Genomic DNA, 23,768 nt, shown 5'->3' with positions numbered 1-23,768 from the left:
ATGACAGAAGCTAAAAGATTAATGATCATTTAGAAGGATTACTAAAATTAGAGGACAGGTGTGTTTGGTTTTCACTGCTATATTGTCCTTTGTTTTTACTTTTACTTTAATTGCGTAACCATCCCTTTGGTTGCTTACCCTTCTGAAGGGCAGTGTCAGTGTAACCTTTGCCCTCAGAGTGGATGAAGGCATGGCCTTCTTGCCAAAGATAATGGAAGGTTTACGCAAGGATCAGAACAGATTTAAGAAAGATTTAAATGCTGCTTAGTGTAAAAACACAAGTAATCCTTTGGTTTTTGGGTAACAGGAGTTTTTTTTTTTCACATGCTTAGCCGCTGGGGTTCAGCTTTCTCAGCTTTATTCCAGACGTGCATTGTGCTCTTTTTGAACAATACCGATCAAAGTTGTGTGCTTCCAGTTTAGAAAATGAAACTGAAAAGAGCCACCTTGGTGCTAGTGCTCGTGAAATGTTTCAGTGCAATGGTTTATAGATCGATCAAGAGAACAAAGCGGCTCGTCTGCAGCGCCTGATTTGCATTTCAGGTTTAAATGATAAAATAAAGCTGGGCAATGCAAGATGTCATTGACCATAGTCTACCACAAATTTTCATGCTTGATCTGAAACTTTGGCTCTGTGACACACTCCAGCTTTATAACTGGGCGAGTGTGTGTAATGTATTCATGGGGGTGAGATATTCAGTAAAATGAAGGCATTTATAATAAGGTTCACTTTATAAAGGTATGAGTTTATATAAATTTCCATTTAAATGGTAATAATTATTTACATTTATATAGTGCTTTTACCACAAAGGATCCCAAGTTACTTTATACATATGAGGGGACCCACTTTATCGCCCACTTAACTGCAACATCCCCCCGAGTGACACACACATCATCCATTGTACTTCAATAGCCCCACTACTAACAGATCAGACAGAGACGTGAGAAATTGCTTCACCAACTGAATTACAGGTGAACATTAGGCAGGCCAGATATTACAGAACGGAATTTAGCCAAGGAAGACCACCACCTAATGGTCCACCAACAGCAGCAGCAACTTGGTTTTGCCTTTATTGACAGACTTGCCTTTATTTCGCGAATTTCAGTGAAATTTAAATAACTTCATTGAACGGATGCAACATCACACGTTTATACAGAAAAAACCCCAACACATCTTAACTACTACCATTGAGGGATACACACAAATGAAAAATTACTAAGGCTTATATGAATTAAAACTACAATTTTAATAAATTTCGATTTACAACTGAACTGTTTCAAAAACTATAAAACTCTCATCACCAGGGAGTTCGATTTCGTACTTCTGTCAGGAGTTGACTAAAGCACAGATACATTGCCGGATCGTAGCCAACTGATTTCTGACTTCCACTGTCCACACAGATGTACAGAACATTGATGTATAATCAAATGTGGCAGAGTCTCCAAATAAATTAAAACTGATACTAAATAAAAATATTTACATTTTGAGAGATGAGGCTAAGAAATAGAAAACTTTTCTCTCCAGCACAAAGTCTCTGTGCTGGAGAGAAAACTCTCTGTGAATCACTGACAGGCCACCCTTAGCAACCTCAAAACAATCAGCCCACCTTAGTTACAGAACGCCCCTTAAACCCCGATGCAATCCATAGGGAATTGTGATTGGCCGGGATACGGCCAATGCCTGCGGGCTAGATTTGAATGGATCACATGGCAGCACGGATGTTGTGTGGATTACATAATGTGAGTCTCACATGTTAGGCAATGCGCTGAGCAGGAAGTTCCTGCGCCTGTTGTGTCCAGAGTTTTGCATAACATGCTGAAAACTTCTCACGGAGTTTTAACATATTGGGGGCGAAGAGGGGGAGTTATGCAGCTAGTTCGTGTTTTAAAATTTGACTGGCCGGCTCTCATTCAGTCCTTAATTTATACACCATTGGCTAACAATTATTCTTGCTCTATCATAAAGACACGTTGATACGTTGTATTTAGGCACTGTAATAGTAATTATGCTTTTCGTTTTCTGTGCATATTTAAATCGTATTTAATGTCAGTCGTCCTAGAAAGACATCTTCTAAGCTAATACTATAAACTAGTATGTTTTGACTGATTGTCAGTAGTCATTTTTGCTTTGTAAAACCTTTTGCAAGACGAACTTTGTCTTCATTTTTTAAAAATGTAAAAAGTAGTGTAATATAAAACGTAATGTAAAATGTTTTCGCAAATTTATTGCAAGTTATACAGACTTTAAAATGTATAACGTGTCATTAATAGAATGTAATCGATTCAAAATGTATTTAAATATTCTTGTCACGTTTTGCATAAAATGATTTATGTTATGTGGACGGTAATTCAGAGCGCATGCAAAGTACAGTTGCAAGCTATTAAGGCAAACAAAGGGACTGTGATTATTAACTAACAGCGGATCAACACTAAAGCTCTTTTCCTATGACGGCAAATTCACGGGGTATTCAGTTGGGAAAAAAAGAGGTAAAAATACTAAAAACATCTAGCTCCCTGTAAAACTCGGACATGATTGTGATACTACTCTGCTTTAAACGCTCTAAGGCAGAAACAATTCACAGGGATTCTTGGCTTGTATAGGGATGATCACATGCTACTTATGGCTATAAATATATAACTCCAAGCCATAAATAAACCAAAACACACGTAAATGCTTTAAGTACGCTGCTACGCACTCTCCCAGCAATGACACAAATGAAATCCAGTGAATCGCAAACACCGCATCATAGCAATTATCTGTAAAGTGTTCGATTGTAATGGCTGTGGTGATAAAGATTTCTAGTTCGATTGAGGAAGGATACTAATGTGGAATAATGGTCTTAGGTTTAAAGTTTCTCGTTTTATGCTCGTAAAATCTGGCCTACCTACTGTACATTGCCCCCTAACTTCAGCCACTTAAAATGGTGAAGTAAACTCTCTTCTCCACCTCGTCGGCTATCTAGCGGTGCTGCTGGCGCATAATGGCCGCCCTCACATCACGGGATGTCAACATATGAATTACATTGGGTCCTTTAGGATAAAATGGGTTGGATGAGTCCAAAGAATATAAGTACTTCATCTCCATCAAACTGGCACCAGAGTGAATGTGTTTATGGTTCAGTGCTGTATTTTTAAAATACAGAAATGTGTACTGTGATAATCCACCCTTTGCTCTGGAGAGCAGACCTGCTCTACCTTGATTTTGAGTCAGTGGTTTAGGAAGAACCCAGACTGAAATCTAGCATCATCTGGTCACATAGGTAAGTGTAAGGTATTTGGAAGCCAGATTTCAAAATAATACTATTTTCTACATGGCCAAATGAGATACTGACTTGGTACGTCTGATTAATAATTTGATGGCCAGTGGGGTTGCAGTGTATTTTATTTCACACATTTATAGTGAGAGCTGTAGCTTTATATCAGTTATTCTGAAGGCAAAACATTTGTTTTTCTGTCAGTTATATATCATATTGATTCCAGTTGTGCTACATTCTATTAGAAGATTTGTATATTAAAGGTATTTTTATTAGTCACTGCAGTTAGGGAAATTATCCCAGATAAAAGATGAAAGACTCAGGAAGTAGCAAAGAGCAGCAGACTTGAGGGAGAGACATGGAGAGATAAGGCTGGAATGTCCTCAGCTGCACTACTGCTGCAATCAGCTCGGTTTTCCTTGTTCCTTTAGGGCTTGTGTAGCTTCCAGAAATAGGAAAACAGCTCACACAGCACAGTCAAAATCCACATACCACCGGTTCACCAAATTTAATCACTAAGGCATTCATTTCACCAAGTGAGACAAATCCCTATTGATAACATAAAGGTTCTGAAGTCGATTGATCAAAACCTTTTTCCAGTCAGGCGTGTTGTTTCTTGCTAATAATGCAAACTCAGCAGCTTGGATCAGCTTCTGTCACAAGAAAGTGGGTCAGACTGAACCCACCGGTGAGAGCTGTGCAGAGACAGCCCCAGGAGACCTCAAGTCAGACGGAGGCTTGCTCAAAATGATTTTCTAAGCTACGGCGCATAACAATATCTTTTGCTCAGTTCAAGTATTAATATTAGCTAAATGATGTCCACAAAAGAAAATAACCATGTCATTTTCTTTGCTAATTTTAGCAAAAACCTAAATGATTCAAGGACCTTACTTCACCAAGTCATTTTTGAAAGCAGTCGGGGTATCGGCTTAAACAATATTGCTGGGTAGCTTGTTCCAGGATCCTCACAATCCTTTTTAGCCCAAAATGTGTTGTGTTCAATATCACACTACAATCTTTAATGATTCCAAGAGTGTATTAAAAATGAACACATTTCCAAATTATATTTAAGGGCTTCTTTCTTCAGGCTACAATATTTGTTTGTGATTCTTTGCACAATTATGGAGTTCCTTCAACTTTCCGAATTTACATTTTTCAATGTTTTCAAGTTTCTATGTTGTTGTGCCTCATAATATACAACATACAATATATGACAACGTTTTTTGATTAGACATTTCCTCAGTTGTCAATCAGGGATTTACTTACTAGTAAATACAGTGAACAATAATGTCACACACTACATTTTTAAAATGTTATTTTTCCTTACTGTATCCACACAATTTTTGTTAATACCTACACATAATTAAATTAAAATTTTCTACATTGTAGCTTTGCAGGATAAGAGTTTCTACGGGATAAATCAATAATATCACCAACTGGGCTGGTAACAAGGCAACCTTTGTTTACACATTGTAAAAATGTATGATTTTCCAGGATAAAAAAATAAAATATTCAATTTTTTGGCATTATTGCACATTATTTTGTGATCAAGTCTAGAGTGACCTCTAATGGACATTTCACAATACTGCTTTTAGAAAATCAAGGTAGATCGCATGTAAAAACCTCTATCCATTGAATATACATTTCATGTTATGCAACTTGCTTATCTGAAAAGCACTTTCTTTCGTGACCAAAATTCAGTTGACTTGTGACATCAGCCCCTGCAGAAGGGGTAGTTCTCAGGTGTAGGAATGTTTCATACCTGTTGTAAGAAAGATGGGTAAACTGACACTCCAGGGGATAAAGGAGTTTGTGTGACAGCCAAGTCCATAAAAAGTGATGACAATACCAGTCAGAGAAGCTTGCTTCATTTGGCAAAGTTTATTATCTGGCTTCTGTTCAGTCCTGAATTTCAAACCAATACCAAAACCTCTCATTCTGGAAACACAACCACAAACCTTTGTCTTGATAATTTTCCTACAAGCAGAAATGTACGTAGATACACTGATCGGCTTTCAAGAGGCTCCAGAGACGATCTCTTAGAGCTTTATTTAGAACAACGGTTCATATGAGTCACTGAAACGTATTTTGGAAACTCTATGAGCTGCTAGTGTTTAAAACAATTTTATGATGGGTAATTCTCAACAGTATAAGACTCAATATTCTACATAAGGATGACTTTATAAACCTTTTTCGACAAGGCTTCACAATTAATTTAAAGGGATAATATGCCCTTCATGCACAAGCTCTTACATTAATAGAATATGACAAACTAATTGATATCCACTGAATTATGGTACAGCCACTTACATTAAGAGTATTTGCCTTTGAATGTGAGAAATATACTTAATTCAAGGAGGGCGGTTTTTGCTCAATTTCAGCCATTCACCAATGAGTTTGATCCTGATGGTGTGTGATATCAGCAGGACACACAGGTATGAATATTTGACTTTAAAATGTTCAGCAAAAGAATATGCTTATTGTGTGACTAAAGATAAATGTAAATACCCATTTTATTATTACTATAGAAGGTTTTTAAAATGTCCCTCTGTGTGTAACATTTAATGTGACAACATGACTAGATCAGGCAATTCATTAAGCCTGCTTTTTTCTCTTAGAAAGACAGCTCTGTTGATGAAAGGGCTATGTACAACACTACAGATGCTAGCATCTGACAGATGATTACTTCAGTGCATTTAGAATGAGGTCTATATCTACTTAACATTCTGTATTCTAGTAATCCAATAGCTTGTGTATTATGATGTGCTGTCCCTTTAAGAATATCAAAGGAATCTTGGGATTGCTGGCAAGTGCTACCAAACAGAAGCAGTGACCTCAGATGCTTCATATGTTTTCAGGATATTCTCTTAGCTTTTTATAAAAAACAACAGCTGTCAGCAATCCAACCTCCCCTCCCTGCTGACATTCCTTCCTCCCTAACAAAACTGACTGTTCATTCTCCATTCCCTGAGCTCCTCCCTATTAATTGGGGAAGGACTCTCACTCACTGCAGTGTCTTCTGTACAGCAGGCTGAGTGTCTCAATGGGCTAGACATGTACTTTTATTTATTTATTTATTTATTTGTTTGTTTGTTTGTTTGTTTGTTTGTTTGTTTGTTTGTAGACACTTACTTGTATTCAAATTTCTCACCTTGACCAGTATGTAACATAAGCCTCATGCATGTCATTAAACAAATCTCACATCAACACAAAAAAGTGTGCTCTCAGTACATGCTGACATCTTAATTAAAAAGAAACCAGTGGCAAACACTGAAGGTGTTTCTCTGGCTGCTACTGTTTACCTTTTTGCTGAAAGGGTGTCCCTGGAGGACCTCTTTGATGTGGGTATAGGGCATAAAGTTCCTCTACTGTTCATCTTCGTCTTCTCCAGGTATACAGTATCTGCTGCTTGGCTCAAGATCTGCCCAGGAAAAACAGGCAGCCCAGCCTCCTCAGGACTCTATGAAAAGGGTTATTCTTGTTCTCAACCAGAAAGAGTTCATACTGAGGTATGATCTACTAAACCCCAAGAAGTCTTGCCCCAAAATCAGGGCTAGAAACTTCCACTGGGGAACTGAATGCTGTCCTTGCAGACCAAGTCATCAGCTGGGAAGTTCAGAGTTTCTCGCAGAGTGTCAACAAGGAGTAAAATCTCCTTCTCTTCAAAAACCTGTCAGCTTCAGATTTATTTAAACTTCAGGGATATAATCACATTTTACAAAAGCTCTGATGTTGTTAAATGAAAGCTGTCTGATGCAAACTGAATTGCAATTATTTCTTATATACATAATCATTTATACACACTGCACCACCCTGAGAAACTACTGCTGCCAAGTTACCCCAATCAAGCCAAGTCAGTGGCATTAAGTACAACCAGTAGCACCACTCTAGCCTTTTTAAGGCTTTTAAATCAAATAGTTTTCACATTAAATCATATCTGAGCTAAAAGTTTTCAGAGCCATAAATTGTTATTTTTCCCAAGAAAATATCTTAAAGGATAACTGGTCACTGATAAAAAACGTCTTAATCTCAGGTTTTGGCACATGTTTGGCATTAATGACATCATTTCAGAGCTGAACAAACAAGACATTTTGTGACTGATGGAAATAAAGCAGAGGCAACATTTTTACAGTATTTAAGAAAAACTTTTCAAGAGCATAATATATTATGAGCAACTGCAGACATAAATAATTGATACAGTTGGAATTCCAATGTCTTACTCTATCAGCATAAAAGCTTGTGTATTGTGGATTTATTCTTCTTTACAAGAATCTCTGATGCATAGGGTAGGAAAGCAGAGCTAATCTGAGCTTCCACAGAAATTTAAAGGAATTGTTTTAGACCCAGACACAGGTGCAGCATTAGTGAAAATAATTGTTTTTTTTCGGGAGATATGGAAGAGTGAAGCTGGCAAGTGTTAGCAGTTCGAGCAATATTTGAGATTCTTCACAGAACTTGAGAAACTGAAACGAGGAAGAAAATTCAGTTTATTTGAAGATATCAGAGCAATGATAACATTGACCTTTTTATAGGATCAAACCTCCCCCCCCAACACCATCACGTCTTTCATACCTGCAGAATCGCTAGGGAAATCATATCCAGAAAACTCCAACCACCAAAAAGGCTTTGTTTGTAAAAAACAATAAAAACACACTCAAGAATCTGAAGCATAATCTTTTAAGCCAATGGGAAAATCCTTTGGTATGCTTTTTTCTTTATGATTTCCTCAAAACTACCCCTCTCCCTAAAACCAAGGCATGCTGGCAGCTGAAGGAATTCCAAACAAGAGCCATTGATAAACAAGATGCAAGAGAGACATCAATTCAAAACAGAACCTTCCTCCCTATTTGGACTCTGCCCAACCAATGGATATTGAAGCTATTAAATGAAGATGCTGCTTTAATTTCCCCATCCAGGAAAAACAAATAAATTGAGTAAATAGAAGTTGGGTTTTGTTTTTATTTTTTTATCTGCTTTGTATTGGTCAAACACAAGCCCAGATAAGCTGCTGGTTTCAATTAAAAAATGTTTTGCAATGCATACATTTGGCCCTGTTCCAGCACACATTTGTGAAACTCTGTGCCACACAAAGAGGAAGGACCATGCACTGGTATATAGCTTAGGAAAACTCAGTAGACCTACAGCTACACTGATGATATAATCATTATTTGCTTTTATATAGTGCTTTAACACCAAAGATCCTCAACTATATGACATACAGGAGAGCACCCACTCATCCACCACTAAAGGGCTGCTTACACTTGCATGAAACACAGCAGCTGTTACGTGTCCCTCTACACTGCATGAGAGATGACTTCACTAGCAGAATTAAGTGGGAACTTCAGCTGCCAGGCTGTGCAAGCCCAAAGACAAATGTAACTAACTGGTCATTACAGCTAAAAGTCTTATTTAAAGGATGGCACCTTCTGCAACATAGTATACCATATTGTGACATTGTGCTCTTACGGAATTTGGTCCAGTGGGAAGAGCAACACCTACTGGTCCACAAACCGCTCTCCCAGCAGCACTCTGGTATTTCTTGGAAATCTCCCATCCCAGTACTGATCAGGTGCTGGTTCAGCTTTGCTTAGCTTGTAAAATCTGCCAAGATCAGGTTATAAAGGGGTTAGTAGTTCAGGTGGGTAGCTGCGTCAGCATGCGTAGGCTGCAAAGGAACAAGTAATAGGTTTATTCCATGCTGAAAAAAAGAAGAAAGAGAACACAACGTTTCGGCCGTGGAGCCTTCTTCAGGTGTGAGAGAGACAGGGCAGTAGGCAAAGGTAAAGTAGCGGGAGAACAAAGGTTGGGAGGGAGGAGGAGTGAGAGGCGGGAGCAGGGGACAGAAAGAGAGGCCAATCAAGAGGTGTGAAGTCAGAATGGGTGCAGAGAGGTGTGAAATGAAACTTCCAATGAATGGAGAAAATTTAAAAGAACAGTAGTCTGTCGTTAAGGGAAGGGAGAAGGTGTGATCCTAGCTGCAGAATAATTTTAGTTTTGGTGGTCTTTCTGATGTATGAGTTTGGAAAACCGTCTTTGAGAACACAGACGGAGAGATTAGAGTGGTCGTGGCCGTCAGAGGTGAAATGAGAAACAATGGGCTTGGAGAGATCTTTAATCTTTACAGCCCTGACGTGTTCTCTGAAACGGTCTCCGAGTCTCCTTCCCGTTTCTCCAATGTAGATGGCTGGGCATTTACTGCAAGAGATACAGTAAATAAGGTTGCTGGAGGTACAAGATGCTGTCTGGGTGATCCGGAATTGTCCTGAGGGGCCTTGAATGAGTGTGGTGGTGGCTGTGTATTTGCAGGTGATACAGCGAGCTCTGTTGCAAGGGAAAGTGCCTGGTGTGGATGGTTGTTGAGGGCGGTCAAGGGAGCTGTGAACAAGGAGGTTACGCAGATTAGGTGGTCGGCGATATGAGATGATAGGGCGATCAGAAAAGAGGGCCCCAATGGAGGGATCATCCTGTAGGATGGAAAAGTTGTGGTTAATGGTCCTGGGGATAGGAAGTGTGTTAGGGTGGTAAGGAAGCACCAGAGGAATGCGGTTGTTACGGCGGGAGTTCCTGATCGGGTTGATGGTCCGGGGGGTGTTTTTGGCTCGGGCAAGGGCCCTGTCAATCACACTGCTGGGGTATCCTCTGTTGATGAAAAATGAGTACATTTCGAGGGCTTGGTTCTCGAAGTCGATGTCGTCGCTGCATAATCGTCGTAACCTAAGGAACTGTGAAAAAGGAAGAGAGTTTTTAGTGTGGTTGGGGTGAAATGAGCTGTACAGGAGGTAGCTGTGTGAATCCGTGGGTTTGTAATAAACTGAAGTGGACAGTCGGGGGTAGTTGATAGACAAGTGGATGTCTAGAAACGGAAGAGTAGTGGAAGATATGTTAATCGTATATTTGAGGGACGGGTGGAAGTTGGGGTTATACCCCCATCAGCACATCACAATCACATATTCAAAACAGTTATGATGATTTTAGATTATGAGTGACACTAAAGTTGAATTCAATGAAATACAGTAGCAAAAACATGCATCCCATCATCCCAAGGCAATGAATCAGAGACCAATATGAAAGAAGTCAACAACTGCGTATTTTTGGTTCACTTGCTAACAGCTGACAACCAGATGTCTGAAATAAAAGGAGGAATAAAAGTAGACATTAGTAGTTTAGGAACATTAAATATAGGAAAACTGCCATTTTGCCTAACAAGTATAGTCTTCAATTATTCAATTATTAGTGCTAGGATATTGGTTATTTTATCAAATTCAAAAGGATACGGGGTCTCATTTAATTGCAGGCTCTGTAGAATATACTTAAGACAATATTGTACTGTATATATTTTATATTTTCTAAATATGTAGTGCCACCTAGTGGTCAAAGGAACATTTCAGCTCAGATATTGCAGTACATCAAAGGATTGTTACAGTCATTCTTCCTTAAAAGGGAAAATGCAGGACTTTTTTTTATCTGCCTGCACTGTCCACTAGGGACAAGGAGCTTAAGTCCCATTTGATCCAGGCAGTGTCTGCAAACAGTTCTCAAACCACAGAGCTCTTTCCATTATCCTCCATTAGCTTGTGAGGTATTTTCGTGCCAGGCCCTGACGATGAAGTTTAGGCAGGAGAGAGGAGTGCACAAGGCTCTTTCTTACTCCTTCCTCCACCGCCTCCCACCTCTCTCATTGCCTTGTTCTCTGCTTGCTTTCAACCCTCCCTTTCTTCCTATCAGCACTCCTCCCCTCTCTCTCTCTCTTTCTCTCTCTCCCTCGCTCATTTGTCTGGAGCTCCCAGCGTTCCAGCTGAAAGTTGTGCTTGTGGAAGTCAGATTTAGATGCTAGAGACCCAGTGACAGCAGTGCACAACGAGAGCAAAACCGCTGCAGCCTGACCCGCACAGCATCTCTGAAGTACAATTACGCTACAGAAGACTGCTTACTGTCCAGGAGCCTGATTTAACAATATAACAGGTAAGGCTTTGAAATAAACATCTGTTGAATGAGCTAGGGATTCCAATATTGGAGTTTCTCTTTTTCGACCAGTGAGCTCTTTGTACACCACTATTTCAAATTTCACAAAATTTTGTGAAATTTGAACAAAATGCACTAAAAAAACTGATGCCACTTGATTGTCATTCTTATTTACAAAATAAGAAAAAGAAGAAGTTGTGTTCCTTGATAAGCATTATGTTACACAACTTTAAAAAACTCAGTTTCATCAAGGGGAAAACTGAGCAACACAGACTAAATTAGCTGAATGTGGTTTTCAACTGTTCTCTCTCTTGGAAGTTAGTGAACAGGTCTGATTTTAATTTGTTCCACTCCATTTTTCATAAGTTTTGTGTTTTTTCATAGCTTGGTCATCATAATCCTTGATTACATAATGTTTTTATTGTAAAATTGCCTGTGGAAATTTTCAGAAAGACTTTGCCAGCTTTTTTTTTCTCTCCAAGAACTGAATTTAAAACTCTGGCAGAGCTTATGTGGTCTGTGCAAAGAAATAGATGCCTATTCATATGACAGCTTAGAATGGTGTTTGCTTTTTCTTATAAGTATTTTTTGTTGTACTTCATTTAATGATACTCTGCTGCATGAAGTTTCTTTATTTCATAGTTTTGTCAACAGCTGTACACTAAAGGTCAATTAATTTGATAAATACTTCATTATAAAAACTGTACTCCTTGGTAAAAATCCATATTGCACTATATTGTTGTTGTACTTCTATACGGTGACAGCCTTGAACAAGCCAAACAGAAGCTGAATGATACAACCATGTATTAGACATTACATCCAAACATTTGCTAAAACAGGTGCTTTCTTCCCATTTCTATTATAAATCTGGGTATTGAGCTTCAAAAAGTTTAAGTGAGGTCCTTGTAAAAGCTTGTTAATGACTAGTATTCTAGATCCGTTAAGAAGGTAAACTAAATGTTATTCATTAGCAACCTCTAAACAAGGCAAGCTCTCAGATTTGTTTAGATGATACTGAAGTGTTTTTTAAAAGAAGGGTTCAAAATAGACAGCTAAAGAAAATACACCAATTTCCTGTGCTGGGCTGAAAAAACAAATAAAACACAGCATTCCCAAGACAGAGAAAGAAAGGGTCTGAATGGTGAGCACAAGAGGAGACTCACAAAAAAAAAGCTAGTTACATTGAAAAGTTGTTTAGAAAACGAATGGATAAGAGGGTAAAAGCTGAGGAGTTACTATGGTGAACTTGCAACAGTGGCACAATCACACACAAAAGTGTGTAAAACTTCAATGTGGGTTGAAAAGGGCAGCCTACCAATAGCTTTGAACTTCTCTTGTGAGAGGCGAGGCAATTTTATTCAGACTCCTAATATTAAAGGTGTGGCTAGAAAAAAAACAACAAGCCTGTGCTGATTTCAACGACTAGCACAGCGCATTCACGTACAGGCTGTATGGTACAGTACACGATATAAACAGACTGCACAAATTCTAGTTCTGGTGGCTGTCTAATTGTCATGGAAGCAGGGTTTGCGCCCAGGCAGCTCTTAACCTGCAGAGAGAAAAGGATACTCCAACCAGCTGCACTGATTGACTTGTGTTTTGAACCTATCCAGCTCAACTTTCCCTGGAGGTTAAAAATGTTTTATGAGCCTCAATAAGCATATGATCCTAAATAATTTTAAACCTTCACTGGAATAATGTGTACTTTGCCTTTGTTTTAAGGAACAAAACAAAAGCTATAGAAGTTTTCTATATGATACACAAACTATGTAAAGCTTTAACGACTTGTGGAGCTGTGCATTAGTCCCACTTTTCCAATTTCAATACTACTAAGTGCGGAGTTTAAGAGTTCAGTATTTTTTTATACATAAAGCAAACACTAATAAAGTTTCTGTAAATGTTTATGTTCTCTTAACATTGGTCTCTCTGCATATGTGTTTGAACATATATTCCTGTTACAAAACTTTAATATAATCACATACACTTGAAATACATTTCTGCAAATACATTGTCCATATTACACACCACACAAATCCGTCTGCTCTTGATCAATAAGAAAGGTTGCAAGTGTGATCAACAAATCAATAGAGACAGAGGCACAGAGACTTTGCAGTATATGCTGATGCAACAGGAGTGACGATTTTTTTAAAAAAACCTTTACTGCACATTGGAATGTAGTTTGTAGTTGCATCCTCAAAAAATTTCAGAGCAGTTTTGTGTTTCACAGAATGGGTACTTTGAGCTGTGCATGTTCAATAAAGGAAAAACACAGCAGGTGAGGAGTTTTGATTATGACCGGAGCCCATTCTGTGTTATTCATCTTACATTTGTCCATGTAAAAGGGCTACAGTAGGCGCCTGCAGCGCCTGAACAAGCTCATACAAGTCACCTTCCAATCACTGAGCTTTTTCATTGTTCAGAAAGGCCACAGGCTTGCTCTCAGAGATACTTAGTGGGCTAGTTTATTCACATGCAACTCCGGCAGCTGGAAAATGAATGAAAACAAGCAAATGTAAACACGTAGAGTGGTTTGTGCAAGTTCATGTGACAGTTTAACCACCCCCACTCTCCTCTCTATTCTTCTGCTTTGCTGCTGACATTGAATAAGTGGGTCCATAGCATTTGTCAAGGATTTTGTTCTTGAGCCATTGTGAAGCTGCCTCTCCGTCAACCCTGGGCTGTATAGGCAGACAGGTGCTTTAGCCTGTTGAAGGTAAATAACGTCCTAGGCTTCCCTTCATCACCTATTAACCCCATCTCAGGCCTGTGCGACACAACTTCATTCTTATTTTTATTTTTTATTTTTTGCTGTGACTGGGCTTGGGTGCCAGCCTGCTCATGGCAGCTGCTGTCTGACATAGATACAAAAAAGACTGCAGGAGCAGTTCGCATACAAAGCCCTCTCCTTTCCAGTCACCGGGAGCTTTGCTCATCTCAGGACTGGCTGACAGGCCACCATGCTGAAATTCATCCCACAAAGTGCACTATGCTAAGAGGTCAGTTAGTTAAAAAGGCTTCTATTTGTGTTGTATGGTGCAGAGCAGCAGGAAGAAACATTCACTTAATTCTGCTTACTAAGAAATGAGATTGTATTTCCCTCCATCCAGCTTTATGCTTTGAAAATGGGAGGCTTTATACCTTATTCTCTACTCTTCTTACTTCGAGCAAGAAGTTCATAGTGGCTTTGCATTTGAAATACAGAAGGAAGCCCGACTACTGAGTATGCAGGCATAGCCTTGCCTTTCACGACATAGGTTTAAATAAAAATCTTGTTCCCTTTCCAGAAGATTGGCCTGGGAGAAATAACATGGAAAAATAAGTGGCCAGTATAATGGAACAAAAAATTATGAAGAGACAGCAATCTCAATCTAATTTCAAATCCTGGAATTATTGAGAGAGAGGCTGCCTTGATTAAATGACTGATGACTTACACATATCTGCAATTCCCATACCACAGTAAGGAACTTATGCTCTTAATGCAAGTCAGTAGAGGTTCACATTAGATTTTGTGGAGTTGCTCCTGGGTCTTTAATTAGCTTGGCCTGGAAGTTTCTTGACCAGATTAATAAACCTCGGATTTTTTTACACAGAAAACTAACAATGAAAAATTCCTTTCTGCTTTGTCTAACCTTCAGTAAAGGTCCCTGAAGCCTGACACCGCCCTGAAACATCTGAATAATCTTCTTATGTTGACGGCATGAAGACTTTAAGATTTGCTTCAGAATCTTTAAAACTTTTTGTTTCAAAAACAAGCATTGGGATGCACTTTACAGTATGCAAACACACATTTATGACCTAGTTTTGTTTTAGTGAATGTAAGCATTTTTGGGGATTTCTAGAGAATAAGAAACTTTCCGTAATACTGTATATTCTTCCTTATTGCATTTTTCAATATTTTGCTGAAAATAAAGAAGAGAAAAAAAGAAAAAGAAATGATTTGTAATGTAATAAATTCTAATAACTGGAATCGACCATGGGCAAATCTTTAAAAACGGTCTTTCCTTTGATTTCTGTTTTAATGTAATTTTTTTTTTAAGGTTAAGATCTTTATTTTTTCTGGATATGGAGTGAGGCATATGCAAGAACTGGATTCGAAGTGTGTGTTTTTGAACACCGGAGACTAACATTTCTTTTCAAAAGAAAATCCACTTTTCCTGCAGAAGCTGAACTTTAGTCTCCATTCTTTGGTTCTGAGGACATTTAATGTGGGAGTTTTCTGGTGTTCACCAAATAACAAGCTTGAGGGTGATGATTCCCAGTCAGAGGATCTCTGGGGAGCAGGAAGAGTTATTACATACCCTGATTATGTAAGTCATTTATGTTAAGGTCTTGAGCACGCATTCCAGTTCTTGACTGATTGTGTTTAAAAAGCAGTGTGAGAGCAAGAAAGCACTGGAACAAACTGCTGAGGTTGAGCCCAGGAGGCAGGAGTCTAAGAGATCAGATATGGACTCAGCTGTGTGGAAAAAAAGTGTCAGATATAGTAGCAGGAAAAGAGCACACATTTCTAGTTCCAAAAAAGACAGATTTAGATTCAGTAGTTCTATGATATTAAGACGTGAAATACAGTATTGCTGACCTTTCAATTTTATAAAAGAGCAGTAAATGTTTAACTCTGGGATGAAGCAAATGCCAATAGAAAGTCCTAGTATTAATCAGTATACAAAGACAGCTGCTGCAGCTCTTTCTACTAAACGGTTTTAGAGCTAGAGAAAATAGGCAGCCTTGGAAAGTATACAGCTGGAAGGTCAGAGTATTTCCTGAAAAATGTTAAGAGGGACCACTGATGTCACTGAAAGAGACCTTGTCCAGTTTTGTAACTTTACATTTACTCTGCTGTCCAGTGAGTTGCTATGAGTTTCTACTGTTAATTCCTATTTAATTTGCTTTACCAAGATCAAGTTGTACTTCAATAGTGTACTTTTATTTATCCAGCTAGTAAACATCTCTTCTCATTCAAGTATTACTGCAGATCCACAGAATAATTCATTGTTTGTAAAACATAAGTGGTCCCATTTTTACATGGATTATTAAGTATGTAACCTGGTATTTTATCCGAGAACTAAGGTCAGATGACAGGTAACAGTAAACATCAAAAGATTGGTTGGAGATTATTACTCACAAACAGGCAACTTAATTATTGAAGTACTTTGATCTTTTAAAATATTTTCTTTTTACTAATTATATTATAATGTGTGCATTATTAATTTTCATGAAAAGACCATACTTTACATTGTAGTTAAGTAACTATTTACAGGAACAAAGCAATGACCTAATCTAAGATGCTAATTGTGGATGACAAAAAGGTTTTCTCAAAATAAAGCAGCCCTGAGACACTTTGAGCATGATGAAGCAATTTAAAGCTACTGTAGGTAAAGTCCAGACATGGAGAAGGCGTGATGCATAGCAATCCAGCAACGGCCACAGCAGCACAGAGTGAAAGGATTTTATGGCAGGATAAGAGACATATCAAAATGTGCAAGAAAAAAATGTACAAAATGAATGACGGACTGTATGACAGACTTTATCGGGTAAGCAACATTCTAAGATGTGTTGTTTTCCAAGGCTAACTAACAAAGAGAACCAGTGGAAGTATCTGTACTGTGTATAAGAGTATTTTAATAGCCTGTTGGGCAACTGGTAATTTCCAGGCTAACTCCCTAGCAGTGCTGACGCACTTACGTATAAAGCTGGGAGGACTAGAGTACTTGGTATCAACTCCTCTTGGTCAACAATGTAACAGTAATGTGCAGCAATGAAACTCACAGCATCCTCCCTGGGCTACTTGTCCCCCTCTCTTAATGAAACTCATAGCTGTCTCTGGACCTAGAGTCCTAACCTTTAACCTGAAAGTTAAAAAAGTTCAAATAAAAGCTTGAGAAGTTTGTCACGATGGTCTTTTGTTTGTGCACGAGTACCCAGTTGGCTCACTTTCAGGGTCTGTTTTGAAACGTGAATTCTGTATCGGAGGACAAAATGCTGGACTGCTTAACCTGCAATGGCTTTACAACAGTTAACATCCACAGGCCTGAGAGCAGCAGGGGGTGATACGTCTAGGAAAGAGCATGGGACTCATGGCAGAGGTAACAGCCACATAAATCTTCTTGGTGAAGTGTCTTGTGTGAGCCACGCAGAAGGCAAACAGGAGGGCTGTGCAGACTTAAGAGAATGTGTCTTGCTGACCGTCGGCCAAGCACAGCAGAGTGGACCCAGATGGGGAAGAGGCAGAAAAACATGGTATTGAGCAAGCACCCATCTCTCTGCCATTTTACTGGGAGAGGTGGACAGTGTCAGAGCAAAGCATGCTTTCCTTTTCATCCTTTTGTAGGATACCGTTCAAAACATTTACAATGATGAAATATTTCTGCTTCGTATAAAGCCCATCTTTATCTAAAACCATGTTACTCACGGGTTTACCAAGAGTAATAAATATTGTTAGGTAAGCTATTCTTAATTTTCAATGAGGCCACATTTCAGCTTATACTCATCTGCCTTAGCAAATGATAGTCAAGGTGTTTTAGTGAATAGACCAATACAACTGGACACCTAGTGTTCTTCAAGTTCAATTATCTGAGACTTATTATTGTCAAATGGCCTGCATATAATTTCTCTCTGTTTTTTTCTGAGCTTTTATAACACACAACATTAACATCCACAGTATACTGACAAGAATAAACAAAAAAAGGAAGTGGAATAACGGAATACAGTAAATTTAACAATTATTTTGCCACTCCCCAATCCCAAACAGGTATTGCTCTTTATCCTATTTTAACAACCTTCTAATACAGCAAGGTTAAACATTTTAAAGAAAAAAAAGGCAAGCAATTATGAAGAAAAAAAGAAATATGCAAGTTACTTGTCCCTCTGCTTTGACAATGAATGTCTCCACACTGCCTGTTTCATGGAATAAATCAACCCTGTCATTCACCTTATATTCTTATGGGATTTTATCATCTTACTTATTTCACAGTAGGTTTTCAAGAGCAAATGCTTAGTTTAATATAAAATGGCAAAACCTAGTCAGAGGATACTACATTAATATACAGAAAATGCAGCCTGACAACAGCTGACCAGAACAGAGTTTTTTTCTGTTGCAAAAGTATGAATCACAGGTTCTAAAAAGAGCTGTGTATTTGGCCTGATGTGCAGCTGTATCCTTCAGGGTTTGGCTGGCTGTACTGGGTTAGCTCTGCACAGCACTTGAAAGCCTCTGATTCTATGACAGAGCAATAAACAGCTGGAAAAAGACTAAAATAAACAGAAAAGCGTCAAACTCTTCCAAGCCACAAAACACAGAAAACAAGTAAGAGTAAAGAAAATATTTTTTCAAGTTCAGGACTCTTCCAAAACTGGATAGATGTATTTTGTGAATAGATCCATGTATTTTGCTTTCAATTTTTGCTAATTTTGCTTTCAATTTTCTTAGTTACTGTTGTATTAGAAATGGTAGAACGTATCAAAAAATGGTAACACCTGTACAAAACGATCATTGAATGAAGTAGTGTGCAATTGGGTTTGGAGAAGAAATCGATGTTTTCAGTGCTTTGTGTGACATAGTCCGCCACTGGGTGAATTCCCTGAATTAATCTATGCTTCACGTGGTCCGTACTGTACATAAGCTCTTTCTATTACAGGTATAATGTTAATCCAGGGGACGCCCAGTCTGGCTGTCTGCCTGTATGTCTTGGTGCTGTCCTGTGCAGGCATGGTGCATGACCCATACAGAACTCACCACTCACAACCCGATCTGGAGCAATCCGAATACAAGGAGGAGCCCTACGCATCAGAACCCCAGCTGAAGGAGTACCACAAAGGCACCAGGTGAGCCCGGCTTTGCATCTCGAACCTTAGCCTCTCCTTCTTAAAAACCTGCCTCTTTCCCAGACATTGAGATGTGTGCCACTATTCTCTTCGTGTAAAATGCCAACCAATGTGATAACCACCAGATGCAAAGCAATCTTTTTTGTAAGGTTCTTCCACACTGTTATTTTTTTTACAAAGAAATTTTTAAGCACCTTTACTCTGGTCAGCAAAATGACTTCTGTGCTAGAGTACGAATGACCATGGTGCCGTACGTGTGTTCTTGTAGCTCATGGGCTGAGCCAAAGGGTTTGGGGTGCCAACGATGCTGCGATCCAGAAGAAGAAGCCCCTCAGAATGATCCCCCCTACCGGGTTGTCCCCCAAATCAACATCACCATCCTGAAAGGTAATTGGAAACGCCTACATCACCTCCAAACCCCACTATCCTGCCAACTTCACCGCCCCCTGAACATTAAAAGAATGGTGATTAGGTATACTGTATAGAGCATGTTGACGTATGCCTTCCCCAAACCTGTTCTGTCTATAGAGATAAGAAAAACTCTCTCTCTTAAAGCATGGCCTTTTTCATTGGGTCTAGGCAGGAATCGATCCTGGGACCTTTGTAGTACTAGTGCCATGTTCAGAAACCCTGACCCACTCAATCTTCTATGTGGGGAGGCACATTTTCAATCTGGTAGAGCACAGTGCCGCAGTTTTAAAAGAGACAGAGGATCAATGGCATGCTCACTAGCAGTTTAACAGCCTGGTCGATCTTGTTTTTTTAGAGTTGAAACAACACACAGGGAAAAGAGAATGTGTTTACTGAGAGCTGTGTACTGAAGTGCATGCTACTGCCCTGTGTCACTGTCATAACCACAGGAAGTACATCATAACTGGTTTCTGTGGAACTCTCCACTCTAATTTCCCAATGCATTCCGAGACAAGATCCAAACAGAACAGGTTTTCCACTCTGTCCATAGAACAGAACAAAGTTCTAACAGGAGGACACAGGAAGTCTACTTGCTGGGGAGTAAACATGCGAGATGTGAGATGATTGGTTCTGAGGTCAGCTGGGAACTGAGGAAAGGAAACGGGACAGCAACTTTGGTCTGTGGCTTCAGTCGACACCCTGACATTAAAAACCCTCTCAAAATACTTCTGATTGCACTTCAACTGGTTAAGCCATACTTCTCCTGGCAGGATTAAACAGCTTCTTTTCAAGATGCGCTTAATGAATATAATTAAAAGCTGGGTAGCGACACATCGGCAACCAGACAATGCTGGAGGGAACATTGTAGACAAGTTTTCACCACATCATCCTGGCTTCGGAGTTGACTTAATCAATGGATGCTTCACATGACAAAAAGCACGAGCTATTTATACTACAGAGTTGAGAGAGTTTAAACGCATTGTAAGTCCACTAAAAAAAAAAACAGTGGCAGCAGAGCTGTGACAAGCATGTTTGAAATGTAACCTCTAAGAAACAACAGCAAAATGGCAAAAATGATCAATCTGAAGACCACATAAAATGCGCAGCCCACAAGAAAACTTACAGGTGATGTTGCTGATAAATTATTATTGAGTAATTTGTCAGTTCAAATAAGGAAATCTAATTTGGTGTATAATTAAGTTAAAATAAAAAAGGAGATGTTATTTTCCACAAACTGAGGTGACCTTGATAGGGAAATAGCTCTCAGCCATTAAGAGGTGCTGCAGCTGCTGGACTCACCTAATGTGTGTCTGTTTCCCTAGGTGAAAAAGGGGACTGTGGACAGCGTGGTCCCTATGGCAGAGTGGGGAAGAACGGCAATCCAGGCCCGCGAGGCCCCACTGGACTGAAGGGCAGCAAGGGCACCATAGGGCTCCCAGGAGATCCCTGTAAAACCTACTACTCAGCCTTCTCTGTGGGTCGCAAGAAGGCCCTTCACAGTAACGAGTACTACCAGACGCTGGTCTTCGACACCGAGTTTGTCAACCTCTACAACCACTTCAACATGTTCACGGGCAAGTTCTACTGCTACGTGCCGGGTGTCTACTACTTCAGCCTGAACGTGCACACGTGGAACCAGAAGGAGACCTACATGCACATCATGAAGAACGAGAAGGAGATGGTCATCCTGTACGCCCAGCCCAGCGACCGCAGCATCATGCAGAGCCAGAGCCTCATGCTGGAGCTGGAGCAGAACGACGAGGTGTGGGTGCGGCTCTTCAAGGGCGAGAGGGAGAACGCCATATTCAGCGATGACTTCGACACCTACGTCACCTTCAGCGGCCACCTGATAAAGGCCAAGAGTGAGGGCTAGCCAGAGCCTCAGATGAGAGCTGTACCCTGCCAACCCTGCCAACCTTCTGTCATGCTGCTGTGCCCAGAGGATACACTTAACAAGCCGGGAGGTTGGGCGTCTCTTCAGACTCTCTGCTTATTTACTCAGCTATCGACTCCCTTGTAAAATATCACTCTTTATATTTACTCAAGACAAAACAAGATATTCCAAGTGGCTTTGGGAATGTGTTCCAGGGTGATTTTTCAAAGCTTCCCGTTTCGTTACTGAACTTGCTCCATTGAGCAAGGAATTGCTGTCCTGTTCCTGGTTAAGGGAATTTACTCTACATGAAACCAATCCCCTTCTCTCCCCCCACCACCCATCTCCCCATCCATAAAAAAAACAAAAACAAATCAAGAAAATCTTGCACTGGATCAAAATGTGTGGAATCAGGTGACCTGCTATTGTTTCAAAATGAAAAAAAAGATGGAGTAGCTTTGTACTCACACATATTCAAAAGAAAGTGTAATTTGCTTTATTGTGCTGATGAAAAGAGCAATATGCCCATTTGGTAATGTTGAAATTTCAACAAAGACCATTTCTGTCTTTCAAATGAATGACAAGGGTCATACCGGCATGAACAGGTTCTTTACAGAGAGTGAGAATGCTAGGAGGAATCCTGTTGATTAGTTTCCTGCCAGCAGCACATTCTTATTCTATTGGTGTAATGTTCTTTGCCTGGACACAGTGCTGCTCTATAATAAAATCGCTCAATTTATTGTTTAAATTTACATGCCAATTTACTCATTTCTGCAGAAACAGATTAGTGTCCTTTAAGAAAATATGAAGGAAATTACACTTCATAAATCAGCACAATGAACGGCATCCACATAGTCTAGACTCTGTAAGAACATCCTCTGCAGAACAGACATAAAATTTCTGAGGGATGCAAATTTGAAAACGTTATTTAATACGGTGCATAATATATTACATATCTTAACAGAGCGCCATGACATTTTTACTGCTTTCTTTTGATATTCTTGTATCTGCTTGCATACTTGTGTTTGAGTAAGTTAAAAGCTATTTAAAGAGTACTTAGCCTTACTAACCACAGAACTGAACAGTATTTGGTCTGGGAAGGGAGACACCAAGCTGCAAATTAGCAACATGCACTTATTAATATTTTCCTAAGATTTATTTTTTTTTAAAGAATAACTTATTTAAAACATATATGTGGAAAAAGGAGACTTTCAATGTAATAGAAAAGCCTGAGTTGAAAAAAAACGTTTAATATTTAATTGCAAAGCTTCATCAATAACCTTCTCCAAGGTCAGATGTGTTTCAGGTTATGGATTACAATCCTTAAGGCTTAAAATACTTTTCCTTTTGCAAGATATCTAATGCACCAATTTTCCTGACGAATGAACATGTTCAGTGCTGGTTCAATGATTCGCTTGTACTGGACCTCTTTTCAATATCTTGGGTGACCAGAGCCGTATATCATACCAGAAGGGAAAATGCTTCTCAGAATGGGAATTAAGCGGGTTCTGCTTCATCCCCCTTTAAATTATTTATCCATGAATGGGGTCAACCAGAACTGAGGTGCCTAACCAATTTCATACCTACTTCTGACACATTTAATACCCCTTGATACTTCTTACATAAGAATGGTGCTTTTCACTTTTCCAAATAAAAGTTATTGCTCTTTATGGTGCTAAAAATGCAATCAGCTACAATCCTAATTTCATGAAGATAACTTCATTTTAATAAAAATACATTTGTATATTTGAAAAAAAAACTTAAGTTCTAATGTACAATTTGCTAAACATTATTGCATATTTCATTTCTGTCAGTAGGTTGTGCTACATAAAATTCAGAGTGCAAATGCAGATGGTAATTTAAAGCTTGGACAAATCTGTCAGCAACAGGCAGTCAGTAAAATGAGGATAGCTGCATATTCCATCAGGCGTTTGTTCAAGGCAATACAATTTCCCTTTCCCTTAATGGCACTCTATCTGCACACTCTTAGAAGAACGTTTCGCAATGAAGATACTAAAGTGAGTCTTGATCCAAGTTAATGGCAATCAAAGACAATCAGAAATCTGACTGTTTGTGCAGATTATATAAATTGCATGCAGAGCAAACAAGATAATACTTAGCAGAAAAACAGAAGCTGTGAGAAAGGAAGATTTTATTGTCAACCACTGTAAATGCTATTTTCTTAATTTTTTTTTACATTGGATTTCTCTTTTCCTGCTGGTCAGTTTGGAAGGATTTTTTACAATAAAAAAATAATTTTGTATTTCATTTTATATACCAGTTAAAGCAGTATAATATGATGCTTTATTAGAATCACCAATATTAAATTGATAAACATGCCAATGTGTGAATGTGTTTCAATTGTTTCCAGTTACAGTGCTGCAGGTCTCAAGCTCTGAGGATGGTCCAAGACAACGCATCCCAGCACTTTGCCTAGTTAACAAGTA

The 23,768-nt window shown here is 39.1% G+C and overlaps 1 protein-coding gene across 1 annotated transcript; it reads left to right on the top strand.

Annotated features, from left to right (window-relative positions):
• Window positions 1-11,075: 11,075 nt before the first annotated feature.
• c1qtnf1 (C1q and TNF related 1) lies at window positions 11,076-23,658 on the top strand. The gene is made up of 4 exons (XM_088927364.1): window positions 11,076-11,216; window positions 18,851-19,037; window positions 19,306-19,424; window positions 20,771-23,658. The coding sequence occupies exons 2-4, from the start codon at window positions 18,856-18,858 to the stop codon at window positions 21,319-21,321; spliced, it is 852 nt and encodes a 283-aa protein (XP_088783490.1). The 5' UTR covers window positions 11,076-11,216; window positions 18,851-18,855; the 3' UTR covers window positions 21,322-23,658.
• The last annotated feature ends 110 nt before the right edge of the window (window positions 23,659-23,768 follow it).

Source organism: Atractosteus spatula, chromosome 11 (assembly GCF_055471065.1).
Source record: "Atractosteus spatula isolate fAtrSpa1 chromosome 11, fAtrSpa1.hap1, whole genome shotgun sequence".
Taxonomy (NCBI): Eukaryota; Metazoa; Chordata; class Actinopteri; order Semionotiformes; family Lepisosteidae; genus Atractosteus; species Atractosteus spatula.
This window is presented reverse-complemented; position numbering and strand designations above follow the sequence as displayed.